The sequence below is a fragment of the Falco peregrinus genome, chromosome 1 (genome assembly GCF_023634155.1).
Source record: "Falco peregrinus isolate bFalPer1 chromosome 1, bFalPer1.pri, whole genome shotgun sequence".
NCBI classification, from domain to species: Eukaryota; Metazoa; Chordata; class Aves; order Falconiformes; family Falconidae; genus Falco; species Falco peregrinus.
Genome location: NC_073721.1, coordinates 41610958 through 41628717, shown reverse-complemented (window position 1 = coordinate 41628717; position 17760 = coordinate 41610958). Strand labels below are relative to the sequence as shown.

The following is a 17760-nucleotide window of genomic DNA, read 5'->3' as shown; positions in this document are numbered from 1 at the left end:
AACAAAGCCACACTCTCCATCGCCAGGTCCATAACAATCGTTCTACAAGATTAACATAACCAGTACAGACTTCTGCTGGGGCGAGGCGGGGGGCAGGGGGAGGGTGTGGGAGTTCTGTAACAAAGCTGTAGGGAAACATCTGCAGGCTTGCAGGTGTCACCTTCTGTAGCAGCTCCGTGGTGGCTGAGCTGCCGCACGAGATGTCAGAGCCGAGTTAAAGCCAGCAGGCGCTTCGCCTTGAAGAAAGTCCTTTCCCAGACAGAAAGACCTTGCCAGGACATCCCCGCTGAACGCAGCCTGCGCAGTAGCCCAGCTGGGACCCCGCTGGGGAAGCCCCCACTCAAAACACTCGGTCGAATTCAGTCTGGTTGGTGGCGGCCGGGTTCCTGCTCTGGTTAGCAGGCTGCTGGGGCATGTGCCCACCCCTCCTGCGTGGTGGAGCCAGGTACTCGAACATGGACTGGTTGTGGGTGGACAGCATGTTTTTGAGGTCCGAGGGCATGGGGTCGGACCAGAAGAAGTCGTGGTTCAGCGCATCATCGCTGTCGATCCGCTGGGCGGGATCCAGCACCAGCAGCTTGTCGATGAGGTCGAGTGCGTAGGGGTCTTTGACGTAGGCTTTCAGGCGATCCTTCACCTTGCGCTTCTGACCCTTGGGAAGATCCAGCTTCTGGTACAGCTCGTATTTATCCACATTTGGCCAAGCCTGGGAAGGGACAGGAAAGCAGGGTTGGGAGGAAATAGTTACAGAGAGGACAAGCCATTTTTGATGCGAACACCCTCAGGCAAATTCGGGTGAGGTCTGCAGAGAGAACAGTGCTATTTTATAACCTCCAAACTGCCAGACCTTGTTCCCACAGCATGAGGGAGGCCCTAAAGGGTACGCTAAAGCCTGGAGACATGTGGACAAGTCGGGACGGAGTCCTGCTGGAATGGAAACAGCTTGCAGGATGCTCCAGGATTTCTGGTTCTCCCACGAAAGAGCTACAAGAGAGCAAGGCTCATGCCAGCTACAGCATCCAGAAAGGTAAAGCCACAAAACCGATTGCTAAGTAACAACCAGGATGTCTGTGGCTCCTTTTATCCTTAGGAAGCAAAGCCTGCTGCAGTCACCAGCACTTACCTCAACCCTGATCTGAGAGACCACCCCAGGTATTTACATACAAGAGAAAACACCTTCAATGTACGTACATAATGCATGCAGGACAGGCATCAGGCCTCTGCAGCTGCCTGCACAACACAACCCCTAGATCACAGCCCCGGCCAAGAGATCCCCCAGCTCAAGCCCCCACAAGAGGGCAGGACAAGCCGCCATTAAATAAGGAGCTGAGAAAGAGCTAACTGCTCCCACCAGAACTGAGCCGATGCCACGAGTGACAAGACAGAACTGAAGAGGCTTTTCAAGGTGACCAGTTCAAAGCACCAGAGGCAAACCTCTCAACACAAAACAAACAAAAAAAAAAACCCCCACCCTTCTTTAAGCAGAAATTCAAAGGGTGTTTATCTGTGAGACAACCCCCAAACACAGGCCAGAACAGATTCCTACATGCAATGTTCTGTTCTTTCACAGCTGGAGCAGCCAGCATCGTCTCTGTGCTCAAATACCAGGACACAACCCACCCCTGCCAAAGGGGGTCCGGGAGGCATGTTCACCCTTTTCTCCTCAGGAGGTTAACATGAGTGATGTGACAGCTGCAGTCTACACAGAGTAGCGAGGAAAGTGCAGTGCCCCACTGTGCACGTGGCTGCCGGGAGGCAAGCAGAGTTTGCCAGAGCTTCCCCAGCCTCCCTGCCAGCAGCGGGCATGGGAAGAGGCCCAGGAATGGCCGATCCCAGAACCTGCCCACACCACCGCCTCTCTCCTCCCTCCGCTCTCTGCAGCTCGCTCACGCTCACGCCCTCACCTCCGGTGTGATGGATCCGCAGAGCTGGCTGATGAGGGTGAGCTGGTGCTGCTCTGTGTTCCCTTGCATGATGGGGCTGCGGGTCCACATCTCTGCCATGATGCACCCTGCACCCCAGAGGTCAATGGGGGGACCATAGTCCCGCTCCCCTAAACAGAGATGTCGCGTTAGTCACCCAGGGGAACGAGAAGGACAGAGAAGCCGGCAGAGCCCATCACCTCCTACCTAGGAGCAGCTCTGGCGGCCGATACCACAGAGTCACCACCCGGTTGGTGTAGCGGTTTGGCTGGCTGTTCTTAGCCAGGCTGAAAGCTCGAGCCAGCCCAAAGTCCGCAAGCTTCAGCACTCCGTCCCGCGTGATCAGGACATTCGCAGCTTTCATGTCTCGATGCAAGATCTGTACAAGGACAGACGCCAAAAGGTTAAGCCGTTAAGGTACCCTCCCTGGGCGCCTGGTGCCAGCACCTCCTTGGTGCCAGCAGCTCCAGAGGTGGAGGACAAGCAAGGACTTCCCTCCAGCCTGTGCTAAGACACCCACTCCTTGGAAAGCCACAGAAAGCAGGGTGACCTCAGAGCACAGCACAGATCTGGCCGTTACCTTGTTCCTGTGGATGTAGTAAAGGCCGTTCAACAGCATCTGCATCACTTTCTTGATCTCTGAGAGCGTGAACTTGACATGGGCATTGCTGAGAAGGCCAGCCAGGTCGTGCTCGCAGAAGTCAAACACAAGGTAGATGCTGCCCTTGCAGCGGTTGTATGGAGAGGCTACGGGAGAAGCAAGGAGGGACCGTCAGTGAGGGACCCTTAACCCCAGCACAGCTCCTCCTGGCCTCCAGCCACCCTGCCGCTCATACATACAGCGCTCACTAGGCAAAACCTCAGGGCACAGGCACACAGAGAACCAGAAACAGCCTGCAGGCCCCAAGACCCACAACCAGCAACAGAAGAACAGAGGATGAGGAGCAGAGTCGTGAATGTGATCAGACAGGCAAGGCAAGGGCACGAAAATCTTTGAAAGCTTCGTTTTGTATTGCTCTGTGCGCATAACGGCTGTGGGGTTTCCTCCCTGCAAGCCACGGCTGGTAGGTGCACATACCACTAGCTGCCAGCCAAGCACTACCACCAATCGCGTCAGTGATAACGGAGACGCCCGCAAAGGCAGCCCCAGGAAAAATGCAGAAACGGAGAAAAATCTGTCTAACGGAGTATTAGAAAGCGGGGGTTTCTGCAGCCTCAAACATCATCTGTGAAAATGGGCTGCTCTGGATCAAAGGGATTTCAAACTCCAACTCCAATTGCAATTTAAAGTCACTAACAGGAAGCCTCAAATGAAGCAGTCTATTTCAATCTCGTTCCTAGAGCACACACGCAAAACATTGAAAAGAAAGCTGACTTTCATCAGCTGTAATCAGCAAAACTTGCCGATCAGCAGCTCCTACTGGACAATGACAGCTAAGCTCAGCCCTCACAGAAACGCACCACTCTGCCAGCCAGCAGGGTGCCTGCCATACGAGGTTTGCAATTCCTTACACACATATGGCCCCTACCACACCTTTCCCACCTAAAAAGAGAGGCGCTTAAAAGTTTGAGAACAGCACATGCAATATTTCTGCTTTACTGGAAACTGAGGTCAAAGCAGATCTGGGTGAAAACTGGAATTCAAACAAAACACAAACGACCGATATGGCTACAAAAATATTTACCTTGGGTACACCAGCCATGCAACCACCACAACTTGTTTCATCACACAGTGAATTCAAAACTAACTTGTCAGTGTTTCAACTCATACCTGTTCGGAGGACTATAATCTACGTGCCGTAGAGGACTAGAGTAACTTCAAGTTCCTGGTCCTGGGCCAAACACTTCTACCAGTTCAGTGAACTTTTAAAAACACATCATCACCAGATACCTGCCACTTTCATTTTTATTTCACGGCAGTGACTGAATACAGAGAATGGCAGGCTTGAACATCAGCTGTCACTTTCAAAAGTATTTTTTACAATACAAATCCACAGAAGAGAAGGACGTATAAAAGCTACCAAGTGTTTTAAAACAACTTCACTGGAAACGGAGCCAGGCCAAGCGCACTGAGCGTGCCAGTCACGCAGCAGGGGCACACCACGTGAGGTAGAAGCGAGGAGGTGGAAGAGCAGCTCAGGGCCACCCCGAGTGGAGTCCCAGCTCTCACAGCACGAGCAGTCACTGCCATCCACAGCAAGCCAAGCAAGTCTCCAGCTGGAGCTGTTATCATCAGCACAGAGCTGCCACAAACCATCGCAAGCCAACCGAGAGGGACAGCTAGAGGTCCCGACAGGAGGGAACTGGCTGTGCACAGCTCCGGCCTCAAAACCCTCTGCTTCAAAGTCTCTCCAGCGTGGGTTTATCTCAAGCCTCTCAGGAGTTTTCCAATAGGGGCAGCATTCATTGCCACAGCACACCCATAGCCCAGCAGCACTGACCACAGCTTTTTCCAGCCAAGGTGCAGCAACACCCTAACTCTATAAGAAACTGTTTTCCAAGAGGAGCGTACCATCACCCCTCGCATCACAGGCGGGGACAGAGGCCTATGCTCAGCTAGAGGACCCCACTCCCAGCACAAAACACCAGCCCGCTCAGCAGAGAAGGAGGGCTGAAAAAAAAAGCTGGCAGCCAGCCCAAGAGAGAACCCCGCAAGCTACCTTTGGTCCTGCAGATTTCTATGAGGTTCACCACGTTCTCATGTTTGAGCAGCTGGAGGATTTTAATCTCTCGCAAGGCTGTGATGGGGAACTGGAAAGGAGAAAGAAAGGACGGGGATTAGGGCTGCGTGAGACCAGGCCACCCCTGCCTAGAGAACAGGAGACACGCGACCACGGCAGCTCGGCAGGGGACCTGCTTGAGCAGCACTGTCACAGGTCACTGAAGGCCGATCAGAGCTTTAAAATAAAACACCCACACCGGTACTGCGCACATTTCTTTACCATCAGGGCACCACTGCGGAGGGACATTCCTTCACAACAGAGTGGTTGTGTGGTGCTGAGGCAGGCATGCAGGCACCCCTCCCTCCTCTCCTCATCTTCCACATTTGTAATGGGACACGGTACGGCCTGGCTCAAGCTGCAGAGCAGCCTCCCCAGCTACTGCCTGCGCTGTTTAAGCTGTTACCCTCGCTCCCCAGCTTCTCCCATCTCTTGCACACCCCTGAGCACATGCCCTTCACACACTACCCGGCTCCTCCACGAACAACAGCCAGCCAGCGGGGAGCCCTGCGCCTGGGGGGGCGATGACAGGGTTTTGCACGGGAGGGAGGAGGAACGTGTGGGCAGCGCCACCTCCCAGCAGCTGTCCCATGCAGCCCGGGGACTGCACCACACTGCTGCCTTTGCAGCCAGAAAGGTGATAACAAGCCGTAGGCCCTGGCAAAGCCACAAGGCCCAACGTTATCATAGTATCAGCAGGAGAGGAAAAATGCCACAGGGCTGGGATCCTGTCCACACCCTTACAGGTTCAAGATACAGCATATTATAGCTGCAAATATTGTGAAACACATTTACTCTGTGAAAACACATCTATGCCGTCCCAAACATTAGCCTTCAACTACAAAGGGCCACCCCGCACCCCGCAGCCAGGCCTTGCCAAACACAGCCCAGCCACGTTCCGGCACTTACCCCCTATTTCTGCCATGCTGCTGCACTTACCCCCTCCTTCTCATTTTCCATCAACACTTTTTTCAGTGCTACTTTCTTGCCTGTCTGACGATGTTTGGCTTTGAAAACTTCCCTGTAAAACCAGAACGAAACCACTGAGCAGCGCAAGGCAGAAGGGACGCAGCCAGGTGCTCCTGACCGGGAACACCAGCAAACAAGACACAAAGACAAGACAACCGCTCTGTGCTGACCCGCCATCCGACCCAGCCACATCCCGTTCGCACCAAAGGCCCTCAGCAGCGGCCGAGCCAACCCAGCCCAGAAGCCCCACAAGGATTTTGGCCGAACCTGCACGTTTTGGGCGAAGGTGCAGGGCCCCGCCCCGCCCCGCCCGTCTCCAGAGTGAACTCTGCTCTGCCAGAGCGGGGCGCCGGGCCGGGGAAAGGAGGGCTGAGGGGCCAGGCCGGCCCCCGCGGCCGGAGCGCTGGCCGAGGAAGGGAGACCCAAGCGGGGGGCGCCCGGGCCTGGGGCGGGCGGGCCGCGGGGCCGAGGGGGCCGGCCCCGGGCAGCAGGCCCGACGGCGGGGAGGGCCGGGCACTCACCCGAAGGTTCCCTGCCCGATCTTGGCGAGCTTCTCGTACTTAGAGACCTCATCGCAGAAGGGACACTCCACCATGTCGTACTGCTTGGCCATGGCTGCCGCGGCCGTCGCTACAGCACCGCGTTCCGCCCCTCCCGCGCGCGTCACAGCCCCTTCCGCAACAACGCGGCCCCGCGAGGCCTCCTGGGACTGGGCGGCGGCGGCTGCCTCGGGGCGCCTGGGCGGGCGGAGCTTGCCGCCGCCAGCCCCGCCCCGCCGCCAGCCCCGCCCCGCCGCCAGCCCCGCCCCGCCGCCAGCCCCGCCCCGCCGCCAGCCCCGGCCCCGCCGGCCCCGCCCCGCCGCCAGCCCCGCCCCCGCCGCAGCAGCCCCCTGCCCCCCGCCGCACCGCCCGGGGCACCCACCGCCCCTGGTGCTGGTGGCCCTAAAGCACGTCACCGTGTCACCGTGTCTCCTGCGTGCTGAAACCCGCCAGGGATTCCACAGCCTTTCTGCTCCCTGGCTCCTGCACCCAGGGGCTGCGGCGAGGGGACCCCACAGCCAGGGCAGGACACGGGTCCCGGGGGGCACAGACGTGCCCGGTGGGGGCTGCCGTCCCCCCGGCGATGCCTGCGTCAGGGTGCAACGCGAGCATCTTGGCGTGGGGGTGTCTGAAACTGGTCCCCAAGGCGGGGGGCACGGGGGGGCCAAGGCCAGAGCAGCAGCGGAGATGGCTGCTGGCATCCCGGCCACGGCAGCCACCAGGTGCTGCCTGGGAATGGGGGACAGCACAGACACTGCAGCCTGCCAGGCCCAGGCCACCTGGTCCTGCGTGAAGACACTCCTTCCTCCAGGGCACCCCAAGGTCCCCCAGCACGAGGCAACAGCCAGCGGCACGGGGCTCCTGCTGCCACTGATGCCGTCCGGCTGTCACCCCACGGGGCCGTGAGGGCAGCGGCTGAGCCCCAGATGTGCCTGGTGCTCCCTTGTCTGCAGGGCTGGCGCCGTCCTCTAAGGCTGGCACCCTGCTCTAGAGATGGCACCCTCACCCACAGGGCTGGCACCCACGTTCAGGGCTGGCACCCTCCTCTAGGGCTGGCACCCAGGGGGCTTTGGGTGTCAACATCTGCTGGCCATCCCCAACCAGCACTGGGGCACATGGCCCAGGGGGGGTCCTCGAGGGAGGGAGCACCCCCCGCCAGCCCCACCTTGGTCTCCTCCAGGCGGCTGTAAACGAGCCAGAGGTACTTGCTGAACTGCTCCTTGCTGATGGGCTGCCCATTGATGCGGATCCGCTCACGCACCTGCACCAGGTGAGGGGAGCTGGGGGGGCAGAGCAGGAGAGGGGGGCACAGTCGGGCACAGTGCCACCAGCCCCCCCAAAGCCTCCTGACCCCCCCCCACTCACCTGTAAAAGCCCGTCTTCAGCCCGTAGTTGCGGAGGATGCACTCAGCGAAGGCGCACACTGAGCCCTGGGGAGACAGCAGCGTTAACCCCCCCATGCTGGGGCAAACAGAGCCAGAGAGGCTGGAGGCCACCCCTTGCCCCCCAGCACTGCCCATCTGCCTCACCTTGCCCTTCGTCCCGGTGACATGGATGATGTTCAGTCGATCCGGGTCCTCGACCTGCCAGAGGTCACCCACCCTATAAGACCCCCAGGAGGCAGCCAGCACCGAGCATGGCGGCACCACTGCTGGGACGGGGCGGGGCGGGGTGTGGTGATGGGGGGACCCCCCTCCTCACCTTCATCCCGGTCCGCTCCAAAAAGCCCTGCATGGCTTCCAGCTGGGCCTGGGGGTCGCCGCGCTCCCGCTTCACCTGCTCCAGGTCGCTGGCATTGGTCTGCAGGGTGTTGAGGGTCCGGATGGTGTCCTGGAAAGATCCCTGGGGGCGGTCAGGATGGCGCCCATCACCACAGCCTCGGGGCTGGGCCCACAGCCCCAGGGGCCAGCCCAGCCCGATCCACCCCATAGGGTTTGGCTCCCGCAGCCGTGCCCGCTGGCTGCCACCGTGGCCCCGCGGTGACACGCTGGCAGTGCCAGCACCTGTTTGGGGGACGCCGTGGGGACGGGCTCCTTCTGGGCAAGGGGAGCCACCCCTCCACCGGCGCCCCTTGGCCCCGCGGGGGGGCACAGGGCAGCCCAGCACCCGGCACCCACCCCTGCCCGGCGGGACAAGGCCACCCATGGGTGCGAGCGGGCGGCGCTCCAGTGCCAGCATGCCTGCCCGCCGGCTCTAACCGGGGCCGCAACCGCAGCAGCGGAGCTGCACCTGCACGGTGCATCTGGCACGGCCGCTGCCGGGGGCCACCGAGCCCCCCGGGCCCGCACGCTTGGCCCTACCGCAGTGGGACCTGGCGTGGGACAAGCCAGTGGCCCCGGTGCGGGGACCCCCCGAGCAGCCGGACCCCATCCAGGCAGCAGACCGGCACCGGTGGCGCATCCTGCCCTGGTGAGCGTGGGGCAGCTCCGGGGCTTCCGCACCGCCCCCGGCCCCGGGACCGGCGGCGCCCCCGCGGCGCCCGGCAGCCGCACGGGCTCGGGATGCCCGAGGCCCCGCCCGGGACGCGGCGCGGCTGCTGGCCGCGCTCCCGGGGCTGCCGCGGCGGACGGCGGTTCGCAGGGCGACCCTCGGGCACCGGCCGCCCCCGGCAGAAGGCACGGCGAGCGGCGGCCCCGGGACCCCCCCCGCCCACCCGGGAGCCCGCAGGCCGCTGGCTCGGGAAGGGGCCGCCGCTGCCCTCCCACGCCCGGTACGGCGGGACACCCCCGGGTGACCCCAACCTCCCCGTGGCCCCCCCCGCGCCCCCGGCGCGAGGTCCCGCTCCCCGCCTGCCGCTAATCCGTGCTACCTTTTGACTCAATAGCAGTTGGGAAGGGAGGAACAGCGGCAGGTCCAGGCTGCTGAGGGCAAGCCCTGGAGGGCACAGTCCCTCACACGAGCCCTTTGCAGCCTCATTCCCCCTCCCCAGGCTGGAGCAGGGTCCCCAGGACAGCATCGCTGCCTGCTTTGGCTGCTGAATGCAGCCACCACGGGGGATGGAGCATCTCCCCCCAGGGAAGGGGGGGAACCTAGGGCTCAGGCTCCTGCTGAGGGACTCGGGGGGGTCCCAGGAGCACCCCAAGAGTGCTGGGTACAAGGCAGGAGAACAGCACAGTGCTCTACACCTCCCCTTGCCAGCAACTCCTAGAGGAGCAGAGGGAATCAGTAAGGCATGCAGAGGGTGAGGTGCTGGGCAAAGGGGTCAGCTCTGGGGCAGGTCCCCAGTGTGTCAATACGGGGCTGCAGCCCCCAGTGCTCTGGGGAACCAGCTGCTGTGCGAGGCCAGCCACGAGCACCAGCCTGCTCCGCCGGCAGTGCCGGAGCGCTGGCAGCAGCGGTTCAAGCCCGTGCCCGTCCTCCGACACGGCAGCAGCATCCTGCCCACCGCCGGCCGCCCCGAGCTCGGTTTCCCTCGGTGCTTCTCCCTCCGGCGTTTCTCCCTCGGGCACCGCGACACGAGCCAGCTCCCACCTCCAAACTGCAGCCAGTTTCCAGCACGGTGCCGGCCTCGGAGAGCAGCAGCACCAACCGCAGCATCGGCAGCACCCAGAGCACCCCCTGCTCCACCAGCAGCATGGCCTGACCCCCCCCAGCCCACCCGGTCCCCAACTGTCAGACTTGGGGACCCACCCCAGCCCCATTAAGCTGGTTTTTTGCCCCAAATCTCAGGCCGAGCCCGGAGGGGGCCTCCCTTACTCATTCAGCGAACGCTTTGGCCCCCCAAGGGCAGCCCACGCCGGGGGGGGGGGGGGGGGGCACCCTGCAACCCCCCTGGGGTCCCCTGCTGCTGGGCACACGGGGGAGGCGGAGAGAGTACCTACCCCCAAAGCCTCCCCCAGGGCTCCCCCTCAAATGGGGGGGTGGGGGGTGGGCAAAAGTGGGTGCCCCCAGGACAAGACCCAGCACTTGGGGTGACCCCCTGCACCTCTCCTGGGTCCCCCCAAGAAGGCAGTGGGCACCACTAGGAGCAGCAAAATGTTTATTAAGGGGGGTGAGGCAGTGTGGGGCTGCTGGCTCCCCACGGGGTGATGGGCAGAAACCACACACACTCCCAGCTCCCCACCCAAGTTACAAACTATTAATAATAATAATAATAATAATAAAAATCTCCCCTATGTTAAATTAGTCCACACCTCGCTGTGGCTTGAGGCTCCCACCTACCGCCCCCTCAAAACTCCCTCTACGCCCCTGGGCGCCTGGACCCTGGCACAGCCTGGGGCAGCCCCCCCAGAGGCCAGGGCCCCCCCAGCCAGTCCCACCAACGTGGGCTGGGGGCAGGGAGCAGCTCCCCCATGGCCAGTGTCCCCCCTGCGGGGGGCACAGGCAAAAGGCACTGGGGTGAAAAGGGATGAGCCGGGAAGGGTCTGGGGGTCCCACGTGCCCCCCCAGCCACCTCCGAGCACCATCTGGGGCAGAACCGGCGCTTCAAGTAAAAAGAGGTGCAAAGCCCTGCGCACCCCCGTTACTGGGAGAGCGCGGGGTCCAGCAGCCGAAGGACCCCCCCCACCAAGTGCAGGCTGCCGGTGACCAGGACGTGGATGGCGGCCGCCTCCCGCAGCAGCACAGCCCCTCTGCTGGCGGCGGGGTGGGGGTGAGCCCCCACGGCGGTAGGCGCTGCCAGCCAAGGGTCCCGGCCCTGTGCCACCCGCCTCAGTGCCTGGGCCAGGCAGGGGAACACGAGGGCTGGGGAACTGAGGGGTCTCGGGGCTGGGGGGACCAGGAGCAGGGGTCCTCGGGCAGGGGCTGGCTGCAGGGGGGCTGGGAGCCAGGGGTCCTGCCCCTCCTTTTCCTCCAGCAGCCGGGTCCACGTCTGCTGGTTCTCCAGGCAGCGGGTCAGCGAGCTCTCCAGTGTCACGTTGAAGTTTTGCTGGTCTGGGAGAGATGGGGACGGGGGCCAGGGATTAGGGGGAGCCAGGGAGGGGTTGGGGATGAGGGGCGGGGCCAGGGAAGACCCCGGCTCCCCGGCACTCACCTGCATTGCTGGCCACGGGCACCTCCGTGAAGTTGGGGCAGAAGACAGCGTAGTCAAAGCGGCAGGGCTGTGGGGAGAGGAGGGGGGGGTCAGCACTGGGGGAGCCCTCAGGACCCACCCACGGGATTGCCACCAGGACCAGTCCCACACTGGCAGGGTCACGGGGGGTTGGTCCAGGCAGGGGGTCATCCGATGTCCCCCCCTGCACCCAGAGCTGCAAGACCCTCGTGGGGGGCACAGAGGTGGGATACACCCAGGGACAGCAGGGTGGACAGACTGCACAGCATCAGCTCCTCCTCACGGCTCCCCCCACCTGCAGCCACTGAACGTGGCCGGTTCAGGCCACGTGCTGAACCGGCGCCCGGCAGGTGCGGGAGCTCTGTAACAAAGCTGTAGGGAAACATCTGCAGGCTTGCAGGTGTCACCTTCTGTAGCAGCTCCGTGGTGGCTGAGCTGCCGCACGAGATGTCAGAGCCGAGTTAAAGCCAGCAGGCGCTTCGCCTTGAAGAAAGTCCTTTCCCAGACAGAAAGACCTTGCCAGGACATCCCCGCTGAACGCAGCCTGCGCAGTAGCCCAGCTGGGACCCCGCTGGGGAAGCCCCCACTCAAAACACTCGGTCGAATTCAGTCTGGTTGGTGGCGGCCGGGTTCCTGCCTTGGAATGGCTGCTGGGGCATGTGCCCACCCCTCCTGTGCGCTGGGGCCAGGTACTCGAACATGGACTGGTTGAGGGTGGACAGCATGTTTTTGAGGTCCGAGGGCATGGGGTCGGACCAGAAGAAGTCGTGGTTCAGCGCATCATCGCTGTCGATCCGCTGGGCGGGATCCAGCACCAGCAGCTTGTCGATGAGGTCGAGTGCGTAGGGGTCTCCGACGTAGGCTTTCAGGCAATCCTTCACCTTGCGCTTCTGACCCTTGGGAAGATCCAGCTTCTGGTACAGCTCGTATTTACCCACATTTGGCCAAGCCTGGGAAGGGGCAGGAAAGCAGGGTTGGGAGGAAATAGTTACAGAGAGGACAAGCCATTTTTGATGCGAACACCCTCAGGCAAATTCGGGTGAGGTCTGCAGAGAGAACAGTGCTATTTTATAACCTCCAAACTGCCAGACCTTGTTCCCACAGCATGAGGGAGGCCCTAAAGGGTACGCTAAAGCCTGGAGACATGTGGACAAGTCGGGACGGAGTCCTGCTGGAATGGAAACAGCTTGCAGGATGCTCCAGGATTTCTGGTTCTCCCACGAAAGAGCTACAAGAGAGCAAGGCTCATGCCAGCTACAGCATCCAGAAAGGTAAAGCCACAAAACCGATTGCTAAGTAACAACCAGGATGTCTGTGGCTCCTTTTATCCTTAGGAAGCAAAGCCTGCTGCAGTCACCAGCACTTACCTCAACCCTGATCTGAGAGACCACCCCAGGTATTTACATACAAGAGAAAACACCTTCAATGTACGTACATAATGCATGCAGGACAGGCATCAGGCCTCTGCAGCTGCCTGCACAACACAACCCCTAGATCACAGCCCCGGCCAAGAGATCCCCCAGCTCAAGCCCCCACAAGAGGGCAGGACAAGCCGCCATTAAATAAGGAGCTGAGAAAGAGCTAACTGCTCCCACCAGAACTGAGCCGATGCCACGAGTGACAAGACAGAACTGAAGAGGCTTTTCAAGGTGACCAGTTCAAAGCACCAGAGGCAAACCTCTCAACACAAAACAAACAAAAAAAAAACCCCCCACCCTTCTTTAAGCAGAAATTCAAAGGGTGTTTATCTGTGAGACAACCCCCAAACACAGGCCAGAACAGATTCCTACATGCAATGTTCTGTTCTTTCACAGCTGGAGCAGCCAGCATCGTCTCTGTGCTCAAATACCAGGACACAACCCACCCCTGCCAAAGGGGGTCCGGGAGGCATGTTCACCCTTTTCTCCTCAGGAGGTTAACATGAGTGATGTGACAGCTGCAGTCTACACAGAGTAGCGAGGAAAGTGCAGTGCCCCACCGTGCACGTGGCTGCCGGGAGGCAAGCAGAGTTTGCCAGAGCTTCCCCAGCCTCCCTGCCAGCAGCGGGCATGGGAAGAGGCCCAGGAATGGCCGATCCCAGAACCTGCCCACACCACCGCCTCTCTCCTCCCTCCGCTCTCTGCAGCTCGCTCACGCTCACGCCCTCACCTCCGGTGTGATGGATCCGCAGAGCTGGCTGATGAGGGTGAGCTGGTGCTGCTCTGTGTTCCCTTGCATGATGGGGCTGCGGGTCCACATCTCTGCCATGATGCACCCTGCACCCCAGAGGTCAATGGGGGGACCATAGTCCCGCTCCCCTAAACAGAGATGTCGCGTTAGTCACCCAGGGGAACGAGAAGGACAGAGAAGCCGGCAGAGCCCATCACCTCCTACCTAGGAGCAGCTCTGGCGGCCGATACCACAGAGTCACCACCCGGTTGGTGTAGCGGTTTGGCTGGCTGTTCTTAGCCAGGCTGAAAGCTCGAGCCAGCCCAAAGTCCGCAAGCTTCAGCACTCCGTCCCGCGTGATCAGGACATTCGCAGCTTTCAGGTCTCGATGCAAGATCTGTACAAGGACAGACGCCAAAAGGTTAAGCCGTTAAGGTACCCTCCCTGGGCGCCTGGTGCCAGCACCTCCTTGGTGCCAGCAGCTCCAGAGGTGGAGGACAAGCAAGGACTTCCCTCCAGCCTGTGCTAAGACACCCACTCCTTGGAAAGCCACAGAAAGCAGGGTGACCTCAGAGCACAGCACAGATCTGGCCGTTACCTTGTTCCTGTGGATGTAGTAAAGGCCGTTCAACAGCATCTGCATCACTTTCTTGATCTCTGAGAGCGTGAACTTGACACGGGCATTGCTGAGAAGGCCAGCCAGGTCGTGCTCGCAGAAGTCAAACACAAGGTAGATGCTGCCCTTGCAGCGGTTGTATGGAGAGGCTACGGGAGAAGCAAGGAGGGACCGTCAGTGAGGGACCCTTAACCCCAGCACAGCTCCTCCTGGCCTCCAGCCACCCTGCCGCTCATACATACAGCGCTCACTAGGCAAAACCTCAGGGCACAGGCACACAGAGAACCAGAAACAGCCTGCAGGCCCCAAGACCCACAACCAGCAACAGAAGAACAGAGGATGAGGAGCAGAGTCGTGAATGTGATCAGACAGGCAAGGCAAGGGCACGAAAATCTTTGAAAGCTTCGTTTTGTATTGCTCTGTGCGCATAACGGCTGTGGGGTTTCCTCCCTGCAAGCCACGGCTGGTAGGTGCACATACCACTAGCTGCCAGCCAAGCACTACCACCAATCGCGTCAGTGATAACGGAGACGCCCGCAAAGGCAGCCCCAGGAAAAATGCAGAAACGGAGAAAAATCTGTCTAACGGAGTATTAGAAAGCGGGGGTTTCTGCAGCCTCAAACATCATCTGTGAAAATGGGCTGCTCTGGATCAAAGGGATTTCAAACTCCAACTCCAATTGCAATTTAAAGTCACTAACAGGAAGCCTCAAATGAAGCAGTCTATTTCAATCTCGTTCCTAGAGCACACACGCAAAACATTGAAAAGAAAGCTGACTTTCATCAGCTGTAATCAGCAAAACTTGCCGATCAGCAGCTCCTACTGGACAATGACAGCTAAGCTCAGCCCTCACAGAAACGCACCACTCTGCCAGCCAGCAGGGTGCCTGCCATACGAGGTTTGCAATTCCTTACACACATATGGCCCCTACCACACCTTTCCCACCTAAAAAGAGAGGCGCTTAAAAGTTTGAGAACAGCACATGCAATATTTCTGCTTTACTGGAAACTGAGGTCAAAGCAGATCTGGGTGAAAACTGGAATTCAAACAAAACACAAACGACCGATATGGCTACAAAAATATTTACCTTGGGTACACCAGCCATGCAACCACCACAACTTGTTTCATCACACAGTGAATTCAAAACTAACTTGTCAGTGTTTCAACTCATACCTGTTCGGAGGACTATAATCTACGTGCCGTAGAGGACTAGAGTAACTTCAAGTTCCTGGTCCTGGGCCAAACACTTCTACCAGTTCAGTGAACTTTTAAAAACACATCATCACCAGATACCTGCCACTTTCATTTTTATTTCACGGCAGTGACTGAATACAGAGAATGGCAGGCTTGAACATCAGCTGTCACTTTCAAAAGTATTTTTTACAATACAAATCCACAGAAGAGAAGGACGTATAAAAGCTACCAAGTGTTTTAAAACAACTTCACTGGAAACGGAGCCAGGCCAAGCGCACTGAGCGTGCCAGTCACGCAGCAGGGGCACACCACGTGAGGTAGAAGCGAGGAGGTGGAAGAGCAGCTCAGGGCCACCCCGAGTGGAGTCCCAGCTCTCACAGCACGAGCAGTCACTGCCATCCACAGCAAGCCAAGCAAGTCTCCAGCTGGAGCTGTTATCATCAGCACAGAGCTGCCACAAACCATCGCAAGCCAACCGAGAGGGACAGCTAGAGGTCCCGACAGGAGGGAACTGGCTGTGCACAGCTCCGGCCTCAAAACCCTCTGCTTCAAAGTCTCTCCAGCGTGGGTTTATCTCAAGCCTCTCAGGAGTTTTCCAATAGGGGCAGCATCCATTGCCACAGCACACCCATAGCCCAGCAGCACTGACCACAGCTTTTTCCAGCCAAGGTGCAGCAACACCCTAACTCTATAAGAAACTGTTTTCCAAGAGGAGCGTACCATCACCCCTCGCATCACAGGCGGGGACAGAGGCCTGTGCTCAGCTAGAGGACCCCACTCCCAGCACAAAACACCAGCCCGCTCAGCAGAGAAGGAGGGCTGAAAAAAAAAGCTGGCAGCCAGCCCAAGAGAGAACCCCGCAAGCTACCTTTGGTCCTGCAGATTTCTATGAGGTTCACCACGTTCTCATGTTTGAGCAGCTGGAGGATTTTAATCTCTCGCAAGGCTGTGATGGGGAACTGGAAAGGAGAAAGAAAGGACGGGGATTAGGGCTGCGTGAGACCAGGCCACCCCTGCCTAGAGAACAGGAGACACGCGACCACGGCAGCTCGGCAGGGGACCTGCTTGAGCAGCACTGTCACAGGTCACTGAAGGCCGATCAGAGCTTTAAAATAAAACACCCACACCGGTACTGCGCACATTTCTTTACCATCAGGGCACCACTGCGGAGGGACATTCCTTCACAACAGAGTGGTTGTGTGGTGCTGAGGCAGGCATGCAGGCACCCCTCCCTCCTCTCCTCATCTTCCACATTTGTAATGGGACACGGTACGGCCTGGCTCAAGCTGCAGAGCAGCCTCCCCAGCTACTGCCTGCGCTGTTTAAGCTGTTACCTCGCTCCCCAGCTTCTCCCATCTCTTGCACACCCCTGAGCACATGCCCTTCACACACTACCCGGCTCCTCCACGAACAACAGCCAGCCAGCGGGGAGCCCTGCGCCTGGGGGGGGGATGACAGGGTTTTGCACGGGAGGGAGGAGGAACGTGTGGGCAGCGCCACCTCCCAGCAGCTGTCCCATGCAGCCCGGGGACTGCACCACACTGCTGCCTTTGCAGCCAGAAAGGTGATAACAAGCCGTAGGCCCTGGCAAAGCCACAAGGCCCAACGTTATCATAGTATCAGCAGGAGAGGAAAAATGCCACAGGGCTGGGATCCTGTCCACACCCTTACAGGTTCAAGATACAGCATATTATAGCTGCAAATATTGTGAAACACATTTACTCTGTGAAAACACACCTATGCCGTCCCAAACATTAGCCTTCAACTACAAAGGGCCACCCCGCACCCCGCAGCCAGGCCTTGCCAAACACAGCCCAGCCACGTTCCAGCACTTACCCCCTTCTGCCGCCATGCTGCTGCAGTTACCCCCTCCTTCTCATTTTCCATCAACACTTTTTTCAGTGCTACTCTCTTGCCTGTCTGACGATGTTTGGCTTTGAAAACTTCCCTGTAAAACCAGAACGAAACCACTGAGCAGCGCAAGGCAGAAGGGACGCAGCCAGGTGCTCCTGACCGGGAACACCAGCAAACAAGACACAAAGACAAGACAACCGCTCTGTGCTGACCCGCCATCCGACCCAGCCACATCCCGTTCGCACCAAAGGCCCTCAGCAGCGGCCGAGCCAACCCAGCCCAGAAGCCCCACAAGGATTTTCAGAAGCCCCACAAGGATTTTGGCCGAACCTGCACGTTTTGGGCGAAGGTGCAGGGCCCCGCCCCGCCCCGCCCGTCTCCAGAGTGAACTCTGCTCTGCCAGAGCGGGGCGCCGGGCCGGGGAAAGGAGGGCTGAGGGGCCAGGCCGGCCCCCGCGGCCGGAGCGCTGGCCGAGGAAGGGAGACCCAAGCGGGGGGCGCCCGGGCCTGGGGCGGGCGGGCCGCGGGGCCGAGGGGGCCGGCCCCGGGCAGCAGGCCCGACGGCGGGGCGGGCCGGGCACTCACCCGAAGGTTCCCTGCCCGATCTTGGCGAGCTTCTCGTACTTAGAGACCTCATCGCAGAAGGGACACTCCGCCATGTCGTACCGCTTGGCCATGGCTGCCGCGGCCGTCGCTACAGCACCGCGTTCCGCCCCTCCCGCGCGCGTCACAGCCCCTTCCGCAACAACGCGGCCCCGCGAGGCCTCCTGGGACTGGGCGGCGGCGGCTGCCTCGGGGCGCCTGGGCGG

The 17760-nt window shown here is 60.0% G+C and overlaps 2 protein-coding genes across 2 annotated transcripts; both read right to left on the bottom strand.

Moving 5' to 3' along the window:
* Positions 1–22: 22 nt before the first annotated feature.
* Positions 23–6294, bottom strand: LOC114010467 (cyclin-dependent kinase 9). Its single transcript, XM_055803799.1, has 7 exons — positions 6133–6294; positions 5582–5663; positions 4583–4673; positions 2503–2669; positions 2130–2301; positions 1905–2053; positions 23–706 (listed from the first exon to the last, which is right to left on the bottom strand). The coding sequence occupies exons 1-7, from the start codon at positions 6222–6224 to the stop codon at positions 341–343; spliced, it is 1119 nt and encodes a 372-aa protein (XP_055659774.1). The 5' UTR covers positions 6225–6294; the 3' UTR covers positions 23–340.
* A 3818-nt stretch (positions 6295–10112) lies between these two features.
* On the bottom strand, positions 10113–17714 carry LOC129783675 (cyclin-dependent kinase 9-like). Its single transcript, XM_055793828.1, has 9 exons — positions 17537–17714; positions 16965–17046; positions 15967–16057; positions 13887–14053; positions 13514–13685; positions 13289–13437; positions 11548–12090; positions 11123–11189; positions 10113–11022 (listed from the first exon to the last, which is right to left on the bottom strand). The coding sequence occupies exons 1-7, from the start codon at positions 17626–17628 to the stop codon at positions 11728–11730; spliced, it is 1116 nt and encodes a 371-aa protein (XP_055649803.1). The 5' UTR covers positions 17629–17714; the 3' UTR covers positions 10113–11022; positions 11123–11189; positions 11548–11727.
* Between the last annotated feature and the right edge of the window lie 46 nt (positions 17715–17760).